At 31.6% G+C, this 22,831-nt stretch overlaps 1 protein-coding gene across 2 annotated transcripts in view; it reads left to right on the top strand.

The window, feature by feature from the left end:
• The window catches only part of LOC118196477 (nose resistant to fluoxetine protein 6-like), a 151,953-nt gene that overhangs the window by 10,480 nt on the left and 118,642 nt on the right, over positions 1-22,831 (top strand). Inside the window, exon 1 of one of the 2 annotated variants that reach the window (XM_085820214.1) lies at positions 1,446-1,803. The exons of the other annotated variant lie outside the window; for it this stretch is intronic. Coding sequence (XP_085676340.1) covers positions 1,470-1,803 — 334 coding nt within the window. The 5' untranslated portion in view covers positions 1,446-1,469. Of the gene's footprint in view, positions 1-1,445; positions 1,804-22,831 lie in introns of those variants that run through there. 2 annotated transcript variants of the gene reach the window in all.

The raw sequence follows: 22,831 nt of genomic DNA, 5'->3' as shown, positions 1-22,831 counted from the left end.
AGATTGACTCTTTTGAAGATCTTGATTCCAGAATTAGCTCTTGCTGTTGCAGAAGTACGTGACATGCCAGCACGTCTTCTAAAGTGTCTTCATGTATTCCTGGCCTCCAAAACGTACCCCAATCATTTCGTTATACTTATACAAGAATTGCAGCTGGTGGTCGTTTGTTTGAGCAATTCATGTAAATATCAAACATTTTTTTTCGAATATGCATGATTAAAACGACTTTTCGTTCTACAAGTTCTTCCCACTCACCTATTTCTGGGTTCATATTTCAAATTCCACCAGACACTGTATTATAAAAAGGGCTGTAACATCTTAAAATTGTAAGCATAAATTCTGATACTCCCGGTGTTTTATGGTAATATTAGAAATTATAATTGCTATGATGTAAAACAAAACAGTAAAAACGTTTAACATAGAGGAAAATTTAAAAAAGAAAACTAACTGAATACTTGTAGAAGTGGATAATTTCTAACATTCAAGATGACTCACATAATTTGAAATGGTTTAATTTTTTAAATTTACAAACACAGTGGGTCATGTAATGCATGAAATGAGAGAAAACTGTAAAAGTTTTAATTAAAAATCTTCTATGTGTGCAAATTTTTTTTTTGTCATATAGCGCAGCGTTAGGATGATATTATTCAAATTCTTATGTTATACCCTTTGTTATTGTCTCAAAACAATGAAGTTGTATATATTTAAAAGATAATTTAAGCTTACTTGTATAAAATATGGCACGAACAAAGTATCTTCAACATATCCACAAACAGAAAAATGAAATGGCCTAAGATCTACTGAGCTAAATAATCAGTTGTGAAAGACTAAGTCATCAGGACCTCTGGAACTGATTCAACAAGCCAAGAAAGTGCTTCAGCTGATGTTAAGAAACGTGATATTCTACTGGAACAATCTAGTAGCATTTTAACATTCAGGGATATGTACTACTTTCTTATTTGATATATATTAAATTTTATGCTGCCTCAAAGGATGCGAAGTTATGCTCATAAAAATACTGAGCCACTCGTTTATCTTACTCTAATTTACTCAAAAGAGCTGTTTAAAGACTTGCTGAAACTGAACATGTGTCTTCAAAAATTTAATAATGCCTTGTGAAGAAAGAAATTTAAACGTGCAATTTATTCTGCATCAAAATATTAAAGTGAAAAATGAAAGCTTCTGAAAAATGAAAATAAATAAATAAATGAATAAAATAATGCGTGATCGAACATGGGAACTTAATCCCAAATTAACAAGAAAATGTCATGTAAAATGATCTAATATTGGTTAATACACTCTCTTTAGCTGTGTTCTGTCACGTGATCTGTGTGATGTCAGGCGAAAAATAGAGCGAATTGTGCAAAATGGTACCTACATAAGAACTTGTGACTTTTCTATTTTTCTGTTTTAGTTACAAGAGTTACTCTAAATGCCATTTTTGTTTTGACATAAGTAAGTATTTGAGAATGATCGGATTCGAGAGGCACTTTCTCTGTACAGTGCTTTTTTTTTACCTCGTAGCTGTCGGCTCGGCAGCTGAAGAAAAAGATAAGAATATTGCAGTGAATGATGAGAACTCTGTAGAAAACATTCTTAAAAATCCCGATCATCCTGATCATATGGCTCATTTATGGTACGAAGCTTCTGTCAAGATGAGAGAAAACACTGAGGATTTTGTAAAGAAAGTGATTCCTATGGTTCTTCGGTACAGTTCTGACGTTACGATTTCAGGCCCATGCATGGCATCTCTTTTCAAAATGATGTTAGGATTGCAGAAACAAAAACTGTGGACCAACAAATGTAAGTAAATCATACCGTTCCCCTTTTCTTGATATAAAATTAATTATAATTACTGATGTAGAGCGAATATATAACCACTTACTATTCTGAAAATATAATTAGTACGACCTATACTATTCCCTTTATAAGTTAAATTTTGCGATTTTTAAGTACTAGATTCAGGTAATAAATAGTTGTTTTTACAGAAGGAAGAAAAATGTGGCTTTGGAAAATGTACTAATCTTCAGAAAAGTAGAGATGATGAAATTTTTCTTTTTTAGTCAACTCCAGGAAAAAGTAATGAAAATTGTTAATATGTATTTGAAACTTTCTATTGAAAGGCGGAACCATCTGAATGTTAGGTTAGGTGGAATACTGAATCTCAACTATTTGCCTCTTCTGTTATTTTCAATCATGCATATCAAGAATCACTCGCTCTATCAAGAACGCTCTACCAAGAAATTTCTCATAATTTATCTCAGGTCTGAACTCATGTTCAAGTCTAGATAACGGGAAATGACTGAAAATTTTCTTTCCATCAAAGGTTTTGTAAATTCATTCCAAACGAGATGTTTAAAAACAATTGAAATTTCTGTTACTTATAACATTTATTGTCGCATTTTAGTTCAACAAGAATGCCTAAAACATACATAATATTTCATTTCATTTATGAAAAAGTCTTGTTGTGAGAAAGTACAGAGAGAATAGAAATATAATTAGATGCATTTAAGAGTTCCTGTTGCACATGAATACACATGAATGAATATAAATACACATAAAATTGCTGCTATTTTATCAAAGAATAGTTTTCTACTTATTTTTGCAGTCTATAGAAACAGCAGTATATGAAATTCATATCACAGTTGGAAAGTTAGTCAAAAATGGAAAAAATAGAAAAAAGATATGATGGAAAGAAAAGTGTCATTAAACAACTCTTACTTAATTTTAAATTGCCTTTAGGCAATAAAAGAGAAAATGTGATTCTAAAGTTCTTCTACTCCTAGAGTTACTTAAGATTCAATTACTTTTATCACAGACTAAAAAGACAAAGTTTCATAATTTTGTTTTAATTCAATAAAAATTTTAGCATAATTTTTGCTCTATAACCTTGCGGAAATTGAACCAGCTAGCCAATAGTTCTTATTTGAGATATATTTCAGATAATACCTTAACTTTATAGGGAAGATAATTTCGAAATGATATGGATAATTTAATAGAGATTAAGGATCTTTTTACTGCATCACGAAGGTGAAATTTTTCTTTTGTCGTGTTACTGCTGGAAATAATTATAATTTTACTCCAAACGATATATTGCCTCTGGCCTTTTAAATATATCCAATGATCTCATTTTCCAGTTTTAGTAAATTGTTCTCCCTCCATAATTTACTTATCTAAAAGTTAACAACTTTTTAAGGGAAGTATCAATTAAACAACTATTTTTATACCAATACTACCTTCTAAAGATATACTCATAACTATACTTTGTATTGATATCAACAATGCATGTTGGTTATAAAAAACTTCTAGATATACGAATATCTAGGGTATATCTAGAATATCTAGGATATACGAATATCTAGATATCCGCTTGACTAACCAAAATAAAATTCCAGATATTGTTATTTGAAGGTAGGTGCTCGAGATTGTGATGATTTAAAACAATAGAGTTCTCACATTTACGGTTACAGTGGAAAAATTTCGAAAGTTTCAGATGGGAACACCCACTTTTTTCCAGTTCCGTAAAACCCGTAAATGACTTTGGAATCAAGATCATTTATAATTCGAGCTTTCCACGGTATATAACGTCCTAGTTTGTGTATAAAGTGAAAGATAATCAGGGAAAACTGAAAAATTATCAGGATAAACTGACGAGGATAAAAGATTAGTTTTTACTGGAAAATTTGGCATAAAAAATGCCATCAAGTGAAAATGTTATATTTTTTTCATCTATCCTTGTTATATTTTAAAATGTTACCAAATAGTTTACATTGATCTTTTGCATTGACTATAATATTTATCTGCTTTTGGTGTAAATTGAAACATTACTTGCATAATTTCTTTATCTAATTATGTTTTAGAATAAATTAAAAAATTAAATAAAACTATGCATTTAAAACCACACTCTTTCTGTCCGTAAGTTTCGTAATGTATTACGGTAATAACTATATTAAATTAGATGCAGTTTGATTTATGAAAGATACTTTAGTTCTTAAGCCGTTTCTAATCCGACTAAACTGTTTTACTTCTCATGTCAATTACATCACCCTTACATTTAGCTGAATTGGCTAAGAGAAATACTCATAAAATGCTTCCATCGTACTTAATTTTACTTGATCTCTTTCCCAAAAGGATTACTAGTTCCACCCTTTAAGCAGATCAAAAACAGGTAATATTATTAAGTATGTGATTTTACTGATAGCAAGAAAGTAATACTATTATAAATATGTTCCTTCTGATAACTGAAGCATTTTATGGATAGCGGATAATTCTAAGGGAAAATAAATTGGAAAACTGTATTGAAATATTAAAAATACTATTATTAACATTAATATTTTGAAAGAGTTTTTAATCTGTTACATTATCGTTTTCGCGTTAAAGTATAATTTATGTCACTGTTGCAACAATTTCTTCTGTTTAAGACACAATAACACGCCGAAAAAATACTAATTCAGAAGTCAAACAACAAAAATCAGCGTTATATTTTTAAATTTTCACAGGACTAGTTTCGATGGTTTTACCGAACCACCATCCTCAGCTGCAAAAGCGGAGGGAAAAAATTCCTGGTAAAATTTGTAAATATAACGCTGATTTTTGTTGTTTGACTTCTGAATTAGAATTTCTTCTGTTATTTATTGTTATTCCAAAAGTATTACAGGGATAATTATGATAGATGAATCCAGTAGAAATATTTACTGTATTTCTAAAAATTATTATTAAAAAATCTTAGTTTTCAGGTTTTATATTAAGCCAAACGTTTTTTTAAAGTTTTGTGTGTTACCTTTATTTATTAAATATCATGTCCTTCGCACTTAAACCATAAAATTCATTTCAACAGCAATATCACAAAATAATATTAAAAGAGCATATCTTAAGAATTTCCAAAACTTAGTCTCGCGCGCCGAAGATAAAGGTATTTTTTTTCTCTCCGTACAGAGTAGCCATTGCTCGCTTTGAAATAGTTGAGTTTGTTAATCAAAAATTCGTTAAAGTACAAAATATGAAATCAATAATAAAACAAATTCCGAATTTGGGTTTCCAGATTCCCACATTCGGTGGAGGATTACGTTATTCCAAATTTAATGGCTCTAGGTACCGATGTTTTATCACAGTGCGAGAAACATACATTTATGCAAGTTCTGCATTATTACTTCATCAGCATCTTTTAAATCTTTACAGATCATCTGTTAAGAAACATCATTCTAGGACTATTTTCATTTTTACTGTTGCCACACTCAGTCTACATAACGTTGTACAAAAGAAAAGATTATGTATGATTTGTAGAGGTTACAGTAACATAACATAATGTAAAGTAATCACTGGAATAGACAGAAAAGACTGCGCTACGTTTCTATCATCAGTAAACTGAGCACTTTAAGAGAAATCTATACATTTCTTAATAATTTAAATCCTTACTCTACTTTTGGAAATATAGCTAATTGATGTACCTTGAAAATAAATTGCAACATATCCAACTGATAATTTCTATGAACATTTGCAGCGTTATTGTAATTAATAAACACTATTTCTAACGTCTTTTCGATACGGAATTGCTTAGTTTTAAATAGATCTTTGCGAGTACATGAGCACATATACTTTTGCATAAATTCAGAAACATTTTTCGTCAAATAGGATCTCTATATATTCTCTATTACTTATTCCTGTAATAAAAAGACAAATTGTGTTTCTGTGGATTATGCATTTAAGAAAATGCGATAACTTTCAAAGGACGAAATTTCTCTTGCGTCAGCATTGCCGCGTTTAAGTACTGAATTTGAATGGATTTGATTCTTTTAAATAAGGACTGGAAAAAGAAAAGAAATCAGTAATTGTAATATTAAAAAGAAAAAAAAAGGTGTTACGAAAAGGGGAGGGAAGGCAGAGAAATAAAATAATCAATTTTAAAAAATAAAAGAGTGGAGGAAGGTAATTAAGTCTGTCGCATTATTAATTCGAAAAGGTATGATACATTTTATTTTGTTATATTTCATTCAATGATTATTTATAGATTAGAGCTTGCAGTCAAGCACATTTAGGTCACTTTTAGGCTTATAATTATTATTGATGCATTTTGTAACTGTACGTAGGGTTATTATTTACTCCGTTTATTTCGTTCGTCAGACAGAATAATTACTAACGTTTCTTCGCTTATATATTCCGTTATTTAATTTAATCCTAATTATTTGTTTATTAGTTATTGACACGTTAACTCAGTTCGAGCAAAGTGTAGTTGTACGGAATTTTATTATTTTAGTTAATCTTATTAGAACGGTATCATTTTGTTTTCATTAATTTGTTAAAATGTTTAAGGTTATATTAAAATGTTATATTAAAAGTAAATCTAAGATTAATTTCGTGTTTTAATTTTCGTTCTTTCCTTCTGAGCCTGAGTTACAGCAGAACATCATGGGTTTGACGTTAATTTCAAATAATATTATTTCAAATAATATTAAGGTTATATCAAAAGGTTATATTAAAAGTAAATCTAAGATTAATTTCGTGTTTTAATTTTCGTTCTTTCCTTCTGAGCTTGAGTTACAGCAGAACATCATGGGTTTGACGTTAATTTCAAATAATATTATTTCAAATAATATTAAGGTTATATTAAAAGGTTATATTAAAAGTAAATCTAAGATTAATTTCGTGTTTTAATTTTCGTTCTTTCCTTCTGAGCTTGAGTTACAGCAGAACATCATGGGTTTGACGTTAATTTCAAATAATATTATTTCTTTGTATCATATTCCCTTTATCTTTCTCTGTTCTTTTTATGTTCTACATTCTTTTCTGCTAAATTTTCTTAAAATCGAGAGTCCAATAATTTCAAAATCATAAAAGTTGTGACGGAAGCATTAACATACTGAAATAGCAACTTTAAAAGAATTAAAGCTTTCCTTTCCATTTTGATATTTCATTGTAAATTTTCAGTTAGACATTTAGGACACATATTCAAGTTTATTATTACAAAATTGATAATTTGTTTTTCTTGATCTATGTCATCATTGCCGACAAGAGTGTAAAGAGTTATCGTATTTCCCTGTGCGTACTCTCGAGAGGGAAATATCTAGCTCATTCCGCTAGTCTTGAAGAATTCGTAGTTAATAAAGCGAAGTCACATTTGACCTTTTAAATTTTCTGCTTTGAAAACTTAATAAGTGGCACGCACGTAGGAATGAAATAATTCCTTATATTCTTCCTCATTTAAAGGACGAATGGAATGAAGCATAAGATCTAAGAAACCAAATCCAGTTAGTGATGACTTATCCTATCATCACATTCTGCTTCGGCTGCCGTTGTGGAGTTATTGAAAGAGGGAATTTTTTAATCAATTGTTCTTTCCCTGGGATTCGAACCAGAGATCTTTCAATGCTAGTTGAAAGTTCACTTTTATCTTTCTGGTTATATAGAGGGATAAAATAAATTATTTACAAGTCTTCAAGCCACAGCAATATATAAGCAGCATATTCTAATTTTGATAAAGAACACTTTACTGGTTTGTATATGTGTTTCTTTTACACCTTTTGCACAATTCCAATCAAAGTCACTAAGCTCCCTACCACAAAATATCATATACAGAATTCAGAACTAGAAATAATCGTATATTAAACGTGTAACATCGTATGTTTTTCTTCTCCGAGCCTTATATATAATGCGAGAGAACCGGCAATAAAATTATACATACTCAAAGGCCAATTAAAAGAAAACGCATACAAAGCTCTTTGCTAGAAAACATATGCAGCCGTCTTTCTAAAGCACTGCCCTATTCATGCAAGCAATTTCCAGAACAATTCGTTCTGTTGTAAGTTAAGAAATGCTGAGCAATATTTGTAACTTTAGAGGACAAACTCAACCGTTTTCCCATGGGACCATGTATAAAATTTAAATCAATTTTATTTTTACTTTTGCGAAGTAGACTCCTTTATATCAACTGCCAATTGAGCTAAATTGATTTATGGTATAATTTATTTTACTTGAAATTTAATATATTGTTATTTATTATAAACAGATGTTTTGACGAATTTCTGATTCCTTTTAAAATTCTTCGCATGAAAATTACATAAATTAAAACAATTAAACTAGAAATTAAAAATAATTACTTGATGGTTACTTTTAGGAATTAAAACTATTCCGTTCTTGTGATTGTGTTCAGTAGTAGTCAGCGTATTCCGCTTTATGATTCGGGATCAACTCCCGGAAGAATACGTTTGATTTTTCAAGATTCTTGCTTCAGATCTCTTACAGCATTCCAAAACAGTTTGAATAATTTTTAGAAATTAAGTCAGCAAACGTATGAATGAATTAATTAATGAAAGAGTATGTAGGATCCCAAAATAGGTCTCTGAAAAAGGAATATGCCGAGAAGTCTATATATAATATTTTTCCTCAGTATAATTATATATACATATATTTTTTAAGTTATATGGAATGGAAAAAAGATTAGTAAAATTATATAACAGAACTAGGCATTATTTGTAAGAGTTTATGCTATTGTATAGTAAAGTTATATTAATATTAAAAGAAATATATTCCTCAGAGTATCAATTGACAGTATTTTTTGGTATGGGGCGAGGATTGAATCACTGACGTCTAAAGTCGTTATTTTTATCCAACAGAACTAAAATGTTAGTAGAATTCTGGATTAAGCCATCTTATAAAAAATACCTTTCAAATATTTTATACGATCACTGCATGTATCACTTTTATGATACATCAGCCTTCAAATTAAAGAGCAATTCATGATGAGCAAATCCAGTGTCAGTCAATTATACGTTTGAGTAAGGATTATTAAATGTTATTACCTAAAATTTTATGCACGAGTCAAAACAATAGAGCAGAAATACGTCTCGTTTTTTCACTAATGATATTTTTGAAATAATCTATAAGGTTAAGATGTGAAGATTTAAAAAAAAAAGTGAAATATTTGCATTAGAATGTACATATTTCAAAGAAATGTTTTCTGGTTTTGTATTGGTCAGATAAAGCAAATACATAACAGTTCGCCGTTTTAAAACGAAGGGGTAAAATCGTGGAAATAAGCTATACATGTGGAAATAGGACACATTTTCACCTGAATACACAGATATCTCTTTCAGAAACTTTCCCAAATTAACAATGGAGAGCGTGATTAACAAATTACACTGCACAATCACGTAGTCGTAATAAGATGAGCATTTGATGGATTGATGATTTTAGAATTGTAACAACTGCTAGATTTTTAGAAAAACAGTAAAACATAGAAATGAAAAGAGGAAACTAAAATGATTCCATAAAATCAATTAAACAAAAAGCAGACCGGAACCAGCTTTGGCAACTATATTAAAAAAATCAGCCCGATTAGGAGCAAGGCGGATACAACTGTAACCTAGTCGCAACATTTCGTTGGCTATTTTTTCCTCACCGTCTTAACTGAAGCGTATCGAGCGGGAAATACTCGTAGAATCTTCTGAGCGCTAAGTGATCGTTGCGTAATCATCAAAGAGATTGTTTATTTATTTATTTATTTTTTTTTCGTTTCATTCAAGATGCTCTGTTTCCCATACGTTTTACAGTTGGTATCAATTGTAATTAAGGTTTGCGCGTTCGTCTTTGAAAAATTAAATTTTGGAATAATAGGCAGTATTTGTATTATTGGTTTCACACAGTCGAGAAGAAAGAATACGCTTTGATAAGGCATTCTTTTTGTAAAGATATTATGTGAGCAAAACAAAACTGATTTTAGGCCTAAGAACAAACACATAATCCATAAATAGGAAATAGGTGCCAAACACGGAGCTATTATTCAACTGCTAGGCTAGATTAGGAAAAAGAAACTGTATTCCAGCCAATGACAATGACATATTGAGTCTGTATTGGGCTTAAGAGTGATTGCCTTGCTTATAATAAATCATTTATGTATACACTTACGCATATATTGTATATTACATGCAACTTATGCATATATTGTATTTGGCATGATTGATAGCAATTTATTTGTAGCATTGAAAGGTATAACAACTAACAGTTTTGTCTAGTTAACGTATTTTCTCACCTACACTGTGCTGATTGCTAGAAGATTACCTAAATATTATCTAGTTCATTAGTTCTGTCCATCTAAGTTGCAAAATGCCGCACAGTCTTTATTTTTCAGACAGTGGTCTTGCTAAAGCTCAAAGGAAAAAAAAATCACACGAGTTAATGTCAGAATAAGAATAGGACACTCATTCAACATGGGTACGTGTGCAGCCTGATCCCGTCTAAAATGCTGAATTAAATAACGAGAACATCTAAAGATCTACTGAGATGGATGGTCATTCTTGTATTTGTCCTTTCAGGTTACGCGCCAGAAAAACTACCACCACCAACACCTTTCTATAAGCGGTTCTCTTTTGTAACCTGAGCTAAAACTTATTACTTGTGTTAGAGATTTGAACTTCATAATACACAAGCTACTTTACATTCTAAATGCCATTACTACGGCTTCCGAGTTTGGTATGTTCCTTAAGACTAGTTAATATTGGAATAGTTATAATTAAACTCCACAAGTGTGCACAGTTTTCTGCTTCGGGGAAAAGTTAATTACAGCTCTTTTTTCAACATAATACGGAATTATATGCATATTTGCACGGATATCATGCTCTATCCTACTTACATTAACTCTTATTTGCACGCTTTCCAAAGAAATCTAGAAAAATATATTTGCATACTTATACGTTGTTGAACGGTCGGCATAATTAAAAATTAGAAAAAAGAAACGATTATTTATTTTCACTTATAAACGATTACTTATAAACTTGAACTTTATCAGTAAACAAAACTTTTCTAACTCTTTTGTGAGTGTTTGTCATTGTCTTTTAGTGATTGATTGATGATCTGAATATTTCAGATTAGTGAAGTTTAGTTTGATAGTAAAGCAGTTGACGTATAAAATATACCCTTAAATTTATGTGATTATATTCTGTATCAGAATTTTAAATTTAGAGGAGGGTTGATCTGAAGATTATTTATTTTCCTGTAGGCGAATCTGAAACCTGCAAACATTTGCAATTTCACGTACATTTGATTACGCATTTTGATTATAAGTAAACTTCGGTGACCTTATTATTCGAAATACTTCACCCGATTAAAAAAAAAAAAAAAAAAAAAAAAAAAGATCAAAAATTTTTATTCAAAGCATGCTTTAAGGATTTCTGTTTTTGGGTAAATCAGTAGAAGTTCGATAAAGGAATATCTTCGCAGCAGTTAAAAGTTACGGCCTATGAATTTCACTGCATTACGGTTGAAAATAGAACTTCCTATTTAGTGGCATGACCTTGAAATGAGGTCAAATCTAGGAATGGAGCCAAGTTTTTCTAGAATTTTTATTGGATTTTTAAAGGCTATTTCCTTGGGAAATTAAAGAAATTCAGTCTGATTAATTCTGAGAAACCATACCAATTCATCAAGGTGATAAAGGATTTCAATCATCGAGATGAATAACTAACGCACATGAACAACAGTGAAAAAGAAAAAGAGATTCATTTAGTAATAAGCTTTTAAATAATTCTTTATCATAACTGAAATGAAAAGATGATTAAGCGCATACACTTCTAACAATTGGCTATGCCTTGCTGTTATTCACTGGTTCGTAAATTTTGTATTGCCAGAACACAAACGTAAAGAGAGATAAAGATATCTTTTAAAGGAAACAAACTGAATCCAAATTTTAAGAAGCTTTGCATTATTTATGGGAAAAAAATAAAGCTTAGAAGATTATCTATAATAAGGTTGCTAGCGTCGCTTGTCAAAAAAAAAAAAAAAAAAAAAAAAGTGGAAACACCGAAAACGAAACAAGTCGGATGTGAATGTGCACACAGGGTAAAATGATCTCCGTATAAATAATCAAGCGGCACAAAATTGTGAGGAAAATGTAAGAATTCTTAAAACTATAATAAAATTGCGCCTATGATGTGAAATATAGGCATCTAGGTGTTAATGTTTACGGAAATTAGGGAAGTAGTTCTTAAATATTTAAGTAGAAACGCTTCGTGGTACGGACCAGTGAATAACCTGCTTTATTGAAAGAAATGAGAAATAGGTCTCCAAGCATGAAAAACGTTATTATCATGTTGTGAGCAAAATAGTTATCAAACAAAAAGTTAACGAAATGCATTCTTAGCAATCTAGAAACAATGGCTACCATTCCTCCTAAACCACAATATTGCAGCTGCCGAATCAGGTGTTTATTTCAATTAAATGTCAAACGGGAGAGTATATATTATATAACCCGTTTTAAGAATGTCATTAATATCATTAAAGACATATTTCAGAAAAGCAGTCAAAGCATACAGTTTTTTAAATAAAAAAAAATATCGATTATCTTTTGATGCAAAACCATCATTAGCCGCTTTTCTAATTCTGCTTTTCTGATATTTTAAAGCAGTTTTGCATAGCTGCAAACAGCATCATGTTGTTAGACAACAAGATATACGGTCTTTGACCTGCCTTCCAAACTATAGCAGCATGATATAATCGTTCGAAAGAAAGCCAGCCGTTTGTAAAACAATGCTACTTAAGTTTACTTCGATGCTTTCCAGTGGTTACGAAATCATTAACAGAATACTGGTAACAGCGATTGGGTAATTGGTGAATATTTGCAAATCGAGTCTTAATTAATAAACTTAAAGGTGCTTTTATTAATATATTATTTTACTACAAGTATTAAGCGTGCAATTCACTTTGTGGCTTCACAGACATCAACTATACTGTATTTGAATGCAAATATTTTAATTTCCGCACTGGTGTTTCTTATAGTCCGAACCTTTAAAACGAAAATATATGGCGTAAATGGGTGCCGTAAATGGCATATCTTCACAAAGTCATATCAGCACTTTGTTCTCAAACACACAACATGCCAACCACAGCATTTGTTTTGCATTTCAACCTAATAAAATAGTCAAGAGAGAAGAGAAACATGTCAAAATAAAGTATAAAATTAGCAAATCAACAACCCTGTGTTTGGCAAAGGTTTTAGACAAGTCTCTGTCGATTTCGGGGGCAAGCAAGTGCACTCTTCATCAATGGCGCAACCTTCTCGTTCTTTACTACTTTTAGCTACAAGTATAAATACAACCGTAGCTTTTCCTTCATTACAGATTTCTTTGCTCCTGATGAAGATAAACCTGTACTTGTTTGCCCTTTAAATCGGTAGAGTCTTGAATAAAATCTACTCAAAAAAAAAAAAAAAAAAAAAGTTTGCTAATTTTAATAAAAAAACGTGTTTTGAAACAGAGGAAGAAACTTGCTCTACTTTCGGAGAAAATGCTGCCGCTTAAAACACATATTAAGAAAAAAAACTTTTAAATAAAGATTTACAAAGCGCAACTAGCATTTGAATGATGCAATCCAAATGCAATCCAAAAGCAAAAACCGCTCTCTGGAACTGGAGCTGGCAAGGAATATTACTGCGCTGAGGATAAGGATAATGAGAAACCTGCCTATGATAAAAATGAAGAGGGGCTTAAAGTTAAAGTAATAAATTAAATATTAACACAAAATTGATAAAAAATATTTAGGGAGTCGAGTTTCGAATTTACCCAAATATTACAGTCCATCAGATATGAATTGTTATTGCCTTGTATGGAAATGCAGCTCTCTACTCCTTCGGCTGAGAAGTTTTCTTTCACGAGGCTTATTTTCCATGCTCAGATTTCCCAGATGATGTTTCTTTTCTCTCAATAACATTTCTAATGATAATTCTTTGATTTGAATACTAGCTTTATTGATTAATAATTTAATTATTAGCTAGTATTGATAAAATCAATACTAGCTTTATTGATTTAAAGTCACCATCTATTTCCGAGCAGATATGCTTGATTCTCCGATACAATAAGGTAGTTCAAACATGTAGAGTAGTGATTTCCAAATTTATTTAGGTTATGGCAAAGCATTTGACAGCTATCTGCCTAAAGGAGGGATGTCGTCGGGGAGGAGTTTCTGAGTGAAATCGGTTTGTTAAAATGGGAAGTATCTACGTTAAACATGAGGAAACTCCCATGCAGTCAGTCGCTCGCCGGGATTTAAGCCTGGGTCTAAGTGCAACGGTAATCTATAATCTCACCGTTTGGCCATTAATGAACTACAATGATCACCAAACCGTTGGCCGTTAATTCAGATGAGAAGTTTTCCTTCTTATTAAGATTTATTAATGACCTAAAATAAAATTAATTTAATTTCACAGTTTCAATCAGATTCTTCTAGAAATATTGATATATAAAATCTGTTCTATATTCAGACACATCGACAAGAAACTTACAATAGGATGGCCCATCATGAGAAACAGAGTTGATGGAATTTCAGTGTGATTTATGAGTAAAGTGGGATTCTTCAATACTAAATCCAGAAGTGCCATTTTATACGCCCTGTTATAAGGATTGTGGGTCATTGCGAATTGCCACATTTTGTGTTTGGTATTTTGTGAGCAACATTTGATCGCCCCTGAAAGTTTCATGGTAATTATCATTGCGAAATTCGATAGTTTTCCTAGTCAATAGAAATGTTTTAGATTGAATTGGAGCAGCGTTTTTACTAAAGCATTGCTCTTTCTCGCTCATATAACGTCTTTTAGTAGAATATGATAAAATAGCAAAAAATGAAAGATTTGCTCAAAAACGTTTATGCTAGTCTTTCGATTGGTTAAATTTTGAAAATGCAGACTATTCTTTTATAGCAATTTTTTTTCTTTAAGATGTTACTAAATTTCACACATTTATGCTTATTTTTTTGTACTTATTATAATCTTGCTTAGCAGTAACGCGTAAAATGATAAGCCTGCTTTAAATAGATAAGCTCATCATTAAACTTTAAAACGTTTTCTGAAGTAACTTACAGGCTTGGAGACCGGTGTAGATCACAGCTGAGAAAATTTTGAAGTTTAAAACGTTATTCTGTATTTTTTAAATAATTAAAAAAATTGAAATAAAAGTAATTATGTATTAAGTTACATACGTAAAAATTCATATTTCAAAACAATTTTTAGTTTGTTAACGAGGAAATTTAAGGTTCATTAAAGCTTTAATTCGAATTTTTCTGACACAGACGCCTTTTGCCAATAATTATTAGTTGCTTACTTCCGGTGCCCTTTTCAACTTTTCCGCTGCTGGTGGTCTTAGCAGCTCTCAATATCATTTCATCGGTTCTTATTTTGTTTAATATCCTGTTCCGTTCTTTTTCTCTTTAGATTGGTCTTTAATTTATCGAAATATTTTGGGCGTTTCGAGGAAATCAAACACTATCTTTTGAAGGAATGAAATAGCATCTATCTTTTTAAGCCTCATTGATGAAATATTAAAAATTAAATAACTAAAAAAAGAATGCCGTTAAATGTAGAAGACATATAATATAGCTGATAAATAACGAATACGATATTTTACCGTTTCTCCAACCTCCTTTTGTTTCTGTCCAACCTCCTTCTCTTATAGACCCAAAGTTTATTGTTCTCACTAAACAAGGGAGAAAAATGGGAGAGAGAGCAAATCATAGCAAAAATTAATTTTAAACGAAACTGTTAGAAAGATGAACCAGAACTGCCGTGTTGCCTTTCCACATGTGAAAATTTTGACTGTTTTGTTTGAAATAAAACAAAGATGTCATAAGTAGCGAATTAACATCATGTAATTCATTGATTCTGAAAAAAAAAATTGATTATGATAGCATCATTATGTTCCAATAATATATGTTAAATTTAGCATTTGAAATTAAATAATTAATAATGCATGGTTTTTAAAGTAGAGGTTTGGTTTGAAAAAGGGAAGAAAGTTTATACTAATAGTAATATATTACGTAATAGTAATATATTACGCAATAGTATTGTAAAGGTTTTAGTGCTGAAATTTTCGACTTTTAAATTTTAAAACTTTAGAGTTAAAAGTTGAATCTGTGGAGGTAGTTTTAATTATATAGTTTTTATATTCATTTGGCTTGAGTTTTTCGACAAAAAAAAAGGGGGGGGCAGTAAACATTAAAGAATATTATGTTCTAAGATAATCATTTAATATTCAGGTCTTATAAGGATGCGTGACGAACTGTATATTCCATCTTTCATTTCATCGCGGAAGTACCGAATTCTGACAATGATACCGGCAGTGAAAACATTTCAGGGTAAGATGTAAAAGATTACCTGTTTCCGCATACATAAAACCGCTACTGCCATATGTAGGCTAATTTACCGACAGGGCATTTAAAAGGAAGAAGTTAAAAACCTGCAGGAAGAGCCTCTGGCTATGCGTGCTGAGCAGTTCAACGTTCCTTGCAGTGAAAAAGACAGTATTTTTTCTATGTATTTATTACTTTTTTATGCGAAATAACAATGCCTTTTTGATCTTGGAAGATTTATACCGTTGAGTAACGAATTCGATTTCTGTAATCCGACTTTTGTCCCACAAAATGTTTTTGCATCCAAGCCTATGTTGTGGTTCGAAATACGCATGCATAACTGATGACGAGAACTCACGAGATATTCAAATTGAGCACGCATATTTTGGCAGAGATTTTGAAACATTTTAAACGATTGGAACGGAAGTGAAATTAACGAACGGTTTATTAGGTTGAACTGCAATATGCATGAGTTGGGCTTATGCAGGAAAATATTACGCGCCATTTAAGCGGAGTTTGTAAATCAACAATCCAAACAGCAGTTTTCAGGCAAAATTTTAATGAATCAAGTTTACATTTTAAGAAACTTGCTCGAAATCATTTAAAAGTTTCTGTTGATATATTGCGTTATTTCCGAGTTAACATCAGAGATACATATTTCTGGTCAATTTGTCAATTAGCTCGGTAAAACTTTGATGCTGTTGTATTAACATGGTTTTCTTTTCTGCAGACAAGGTGATAAATAATCTGTAACTAAATGGTCATTTCGAAAAATATGTGTTAATTAAAGACGAAATCTTGTAGAAATCTGGACTTCTGATGTTTTAAGAAATGTTAGCAACAAAACATATATAGACAGGCAAATAAATTTCAATTCTTGGGAATACTTTTGTTAATATTTAAGCAGGTGTTATATTTTATTGCATTATCTTAGCAATGCAAAACTTTATGTTGAGCTCAAAACTTAAAGTTATGTTGAGTTCAAAACTTAAATTTATATTTTTATATTGAGTCAAGAAAACTAAGGTTGTTTCATTTGAGTAATATTTTCGAAATGCAAGTAAAACCTCTCGTTTTTATCCTTGAATAAAAATATTTCGTTTTATGAAAGGAAAGAAAAAAAGAAATGCATCTTTGTACTAATAGTATTTCGTTTCTTTTCATTTAGATCAAAAGCGAAAATTTTGGTTTGCATTTGCACCTCTCATTGATCACGATTACAAAATATAAATGACCACGTAGATTTCAGTGTTTGCGCATAGAAATAACCATGTTTCAGATTTCAAGATAGTACTATTTTTTTATTCTTTGTTTTTTTAAATAAATTGGTAATATGAATTATTTAAAAAAATTAAATGCAACGAATCTGAATTTGTTATTATTCCACCACAAGCAGTCAACGTCAAAATGCCGTTGAGGGGAAGGAATGACTACTATCTACTCTTAGAGAGTCGCATCTCTCTTTTTAATTCTCAATCGCCCCAACAGCGTCTGTTCCCTAAAAGGAGCCCAGAAGGTAAAGAAGATAGTGTATCCCACATATCTTGGATACAAAATAATCTTTATATAGCTAGAGGTACTTCACATTAAAATGAGTTAGTTCTTTGTATTTGCTTAATGTATTTGCTAATCTTCTGAACTCGGCAACAGCCAATAAACCAATAGAAAATGGAGCACGTGGCATTCGTTTGTTCCCATGTTCTTGTATACGGTTATTCTGCTAGCAGATGTTCTAATAGATGCTTCAAAAAGAAGGACCAAATATTACTTGTTTTTAAAATTTTATTGTTCATTGCAATATAAAACATCTCCAATCTTAAAAGAAGTTGAAAGGTTTCTCATTTCAGATATTCTATATGTGTGCACTTCTTCCAAGTTGCCATATCTTAAAACAATGGCCAATGTCGTGACGCACTCCTAGCTACGCAGTAGTTGCAGAACTCAGTGCTGAAGAATTTGTTATTAGATGATAGGAGAGATATAAATGATTAATGTGTAAAAACCTGTCCATTCTTAAGAAAAGAAGATAAAGGTTTCCTAAATCAGGCATTCTATGTGTGCACTTCCCTGAAGTTGCTATACCTTAAAGCAATGGTATATGTCGTAACTCATTCCTAGCTACGCAGTAGCTACGGAATTCAGAGTTGAAGAGTTTGTTATTTAGATGATAGCAGACACATAAATCATTACAATATAAAAACATGTCCAACCTTAAAAGAAGAAGATAAAAGTTTCCTATTTCAGGCATTCTATGTGTTCACTTCTCCGAAGTTGGTATATCTGAAACAATTGTTAACGTTGTGACGCATCCGCCGCTACGAAGTACGAATGAAAAAAAATGAATGAAAATGACCTGAAAACTTGGGATTCTAAAATATAACACGCAGCCATCTTGCTCATTTAAAGTGATTAGACATTGAAATCAAGTTACTGAATTAAACTAAATATATTGTACATAACTGAAGGCAACTCAAGTGATGAACGAAACATTTTTACATTGAAAAGAATTACAGTTTTGCAAGCAGTCCCCTCTCTTTAATCACGGTATATTTCAAGTAGGCTACCATTGTTTTTGTCGAGTTAGCATCCTCAAACGCAATTAAATTTCACAAGAGTACACACATTAAGTTAAAATTCACCTGTATTTGTAATCGACCTCAATTACGCAATGCATGAAAGATGATTAGATGCATAAAACTAAAATTTAATTCCAAGTTTACGCAGCTGGCAATAATAATAATTACACTAATTATAGAAACACGGTTTTAGGTTGGATGCGTATCTTTTTAAAATCTCTCCTATCTAATCAAATGCAGTCTATATAAATCTCATTTATCAGTAGCTGGTTGGTTCTATTCAGATAGTGAAAGTCAAGTAGTAATAAGAGAAATTCCGTAAGGTTTCGTAGCAACAAATGGTAATGACAACTGTAATTGCCACTCAGTTATCGCATTCTCCATCTCATTTGATAAATTTTATACTTTGTTATAAATTTAATTTATATTTAAATGTATTTCAGAAATGAGATACTCAAAGGGCAGTATAATTAAAATATTTTCTGTTATTAAAAAAAGGAAAGTTTAGAAATTTACAAATTAATATTTTTAGATTGTTTTTGATGGAGCAAAACTATAAAGTTCATGATTGTGAATATTTATTATTCTGGTAAAAAGAAAGAGCCTAGAATAGAACGAAAAGTTTTCTGCAATATTTCCCTCTGAGCAGAATGTTGCTCCGCTATTATTTTTGTTTACTACCCTATTTTTATTGGTTTACAGCCTTTGTTTACTGCCTAACTGCTACCTGTGTCGTCTTACGCACACAGGTAGTTCCAACAGATGGTTTACAGCATGTAAGTCATCGCCGTTGTCATCGCATTCGTCACCGTTCAGTCTGTCTTGTCACATGCGAGTGTCGAAAACATTAGATATCACTGTTTTTTTAAAGCTCTTCACTAATACTGATTTCTCAGTCAGAGCTCAAGCATACGAAATCCGCAACCAAATCAATAATTATGTTAAAAATATTCAATAAATGACTGAATTTGTGGAAATTTATTTATACTCGCTAACTCATTTACATTCTGACATGAAAAGCGAGGGTGAAAAGGAGAGGAACAGAAAAGTTACTTAACTCAAAATTAACTATCAGTCAAAAATAAACAGATAAATCCTCACAAGATAGTGCGTGTTTCTTCCTCTCAAGGCCACCTCACTAGGCTTGCTGACTCTGATAAGACAGTAATTCTTCGGCTTTGTATTATTTGCTGCCGACATTTAAATTGTAATGAGTATGAGAAGTTTTGAGCCAACTTCGCGTTAAAACAGTTTTGTAATCCTGGAATACTGGTCTTAGCTTTAATTTGAATTTGACTGTTACTTTAGGTTATCTCGCCGTAAATAGTAGTTGAGCTTGCCAAGCACGAGAAGTGCGTTTTACATTCAAGTTCTTATTTAATAAAAATGTTTGTTAAACCCTTTGAAGATTTTGTAGCTCTTTTCACACGAAACGATAAGTCGCTCCAAGTTTATTGAGAGCTTAATGCTAGTTTATGGTACCAAAAGAAACTGGATAAAACTCTGATAATTTTTAAGAATTCTTATAGTTTTCAACTACGAAGCATTCAGGAAACGAGCTGCTTAAATTTTAAAATGAATTCATAGAATCTCTTTCTTTTAGGCAGCATAAACTACGAGTAAGAGTTGTATGAGGAATTATCCCCAAGTGTTGCATAATCGAGAAAATATTGTTAAGAATTTTATTATTACTATTTTTATTATTGTCTATTTTCAAAAGTGTGTTTTTGCTTTATTATTGTGTGAAGTTGTAACTATATGTCTTTTCTTGTGTGGCAACAACGCTTCTGTAATTCTTCAATTTGAACTTTTGGATGTGTGCCAAGTTTGATGGCGTAATGCTCTGGTGAGAGCGTCGATTGATTGTGTAGATGAAACATGTTGTTTCAGAACGTTATTTCTTTAAAATATGTAAAATAAATGTTTTGTTTTCTGAACTCGGATTATGCAAACGTTATTTAGTTTCAACATAAAAGTTTGGCGTCCGTTTGACAGGACGTTTGTGTGATTTCGAGTAGTTTTGATTTAGGCGTTTTGTTAAAATGGAGTTGTTAAAAGCAAAACGTAAAAGTGAACGTACTTCGTTTACGTTAACTACGAAGATTGTGGAAGAAGAATTGCCTACTTGTACGGATCCTGAGAGATTGCAAGTGTTGTTGGGGCAACTAATTGACAAATTTGAACGCTTGGACAGTACTCAAAGCAGTGTTTTAGAACAAACCAAGGAAGCTGATTTTGAAAATGAATTTAATACGGCTGAAGGATACAGAGATTCCTTTATAGCTTTAAAGGTGAAACTTCAGAATAAAATTGGACAATTGAATTCGATGAATGTTACTACAGATATTGCTTCAGTTTCGATTTCGGATCCTAAAGAAAATAAAAACAGGAAGTTCAAACTTCCTAAGCTTGAGCTGAAAAAATTTTCTGGAGATGCAAGAGAATTTTTAGGCTTTTGGAGCCAATTCTCCAAAATTCATGAAGATGCGGATATTGTGCCGGAAGATAAATTTTTGTACTTAGTGCAAAGTGCAGTACCTGGCTCAAAGGCAGCTCAACTTTTGAACAGTTTTCCTGTTACCGCCGCGAATTATCCTAAAGCTATCGAGCAGCTGAAAGAAAGATTTGGTAGAGAAGACCTTCTGGTGCAGATCTATGTAAGAGATTTGCTTGGGCTTGTTACAAAGAATGCTACAACAGGCAGAACGGCGTCGGACTTAGGAGTACTTTATGATAGTATTGAAAGTAAATTACGAGCGCTGGAAAGCTTAGGACGCACCAAGGAAACGTTTGCTGATTTCTTGGGACCTTTATTGGAGTCGTGCCTACCTGAGAATATTCTACGTGCCTGGGAGCGGATTCGAACTTCTGAACAGGTATAGGAAAAGAGTTCTGAAAGAACGCTTGAAAAACTAATGTGTTTTTTAAGGCATGAAGTAGAATCGGAAGAAATGATTAGATTAGCACAATCAGGATTTACTCATTCTGTTAAGCGTCTTAATAAAAATGTTATTTCAGGTATTTCAGATTTAGCAACAAAGGTATTTCAGATTTAGCGCTGGTAAGTACAAACGAAACCAGTAAAGGTAAGCAAAATGTTTGTATATTTTGTGGTAAGCCTCATATGAGTGCTAAGTGTTTTAAAGCTGAAAATATGAGCTTAAATGAAAAGAGGCAACTTGTACAAAAGAAAGGTATTTGTTTTTCATGCTTAAGAATTGGCCATTTAAAAAACCAATGTAAAGCCAATATTAAATGCCCCATTTGCAGTTGTGATCATATAAAATTTATGTGTCCTCAGAATGTTAGTTCTGTAAAACAAAATGACTCTAAGTTGGATGTTTCCCTTTCTAATAATAGTAAGAGCGAGAAAGTTTATTTGCAAACTTTATGTGTTCTAATTAAAGTTAAAGATCTAGAGAGAAAAATTAGGATTCTCTTGGATTCGGGATCCCAACGATCATACGTTGGGGAGAAAATTATGAAGCGAATGAAGGCTGATCCTATTCGACAGGAGAAAGTAATTCATGGTTTGTTTGGGGGGAGGGAAACTGCGCCTGTAACCCATTCTGTTTTTGCTATTGACATAAGCAGTTTAGATAACACTTTTAGGTGTTGTTTTGAAGCTTTTTCTGAAAAAAAGATATGTGGATTTGTTCCAACAATCAAGAATGCTCAGATTATAGAGGAATTGAAAAGCAGGAAAATTGAGGTCAGTGACACATTTTGCGAGGAAAGTGAAATTGATTTATTGATAGGTGCAGATGTCATTGGTAAACTGTTAACTGACGAATACCTAGAATTACCCTCTGGTTTAACTGCAGTCAAAACAAAACTGGGTTGGACGGTTATGGGTAAAGAAAATGATACTGTCAGGGATAATGCCCTAATAAGTCTTTCCTTACATGTAAATAATGCTTCTTTGAAATCTTTATGGGAGCTTGAAGTTTTGGGTATTTCCGACCCGATGGAAAATAATAAAACGAAAAATCTTCATTGCGACTACGAGATTGATTTTCAGAATAAATTATCTATTCGGCCCGATGGTTGATATGAATTAGAATTACCCTGGAAATGCGAATCTACCAATTTATCAGATAATAAAAGCATTGCTTTCACACGTCATCAAAAAATGATAAAGAGGGCAAAAG

Source organism: Stegodyphus dumicola, chromosome 7 (genome assembly GCF_044657685.1).
Source record: "Stegodyphus dumicola isolate Sdum_Otavi_A_Nest chromosome 7, ASM4465768v1".
Classification (NCBI taxonomy): Eukaryota; Metazoa; Arthropoda; class Arachnida; order Araneae; family Eresidae; genus Stegodyphus; species Stegodyphus dumicola.
The sequence above is the reverse complement of the archived record's forward strand: the minus strand, read 5'-3'. Positions and strand labels throughout refer to the sequence as shown.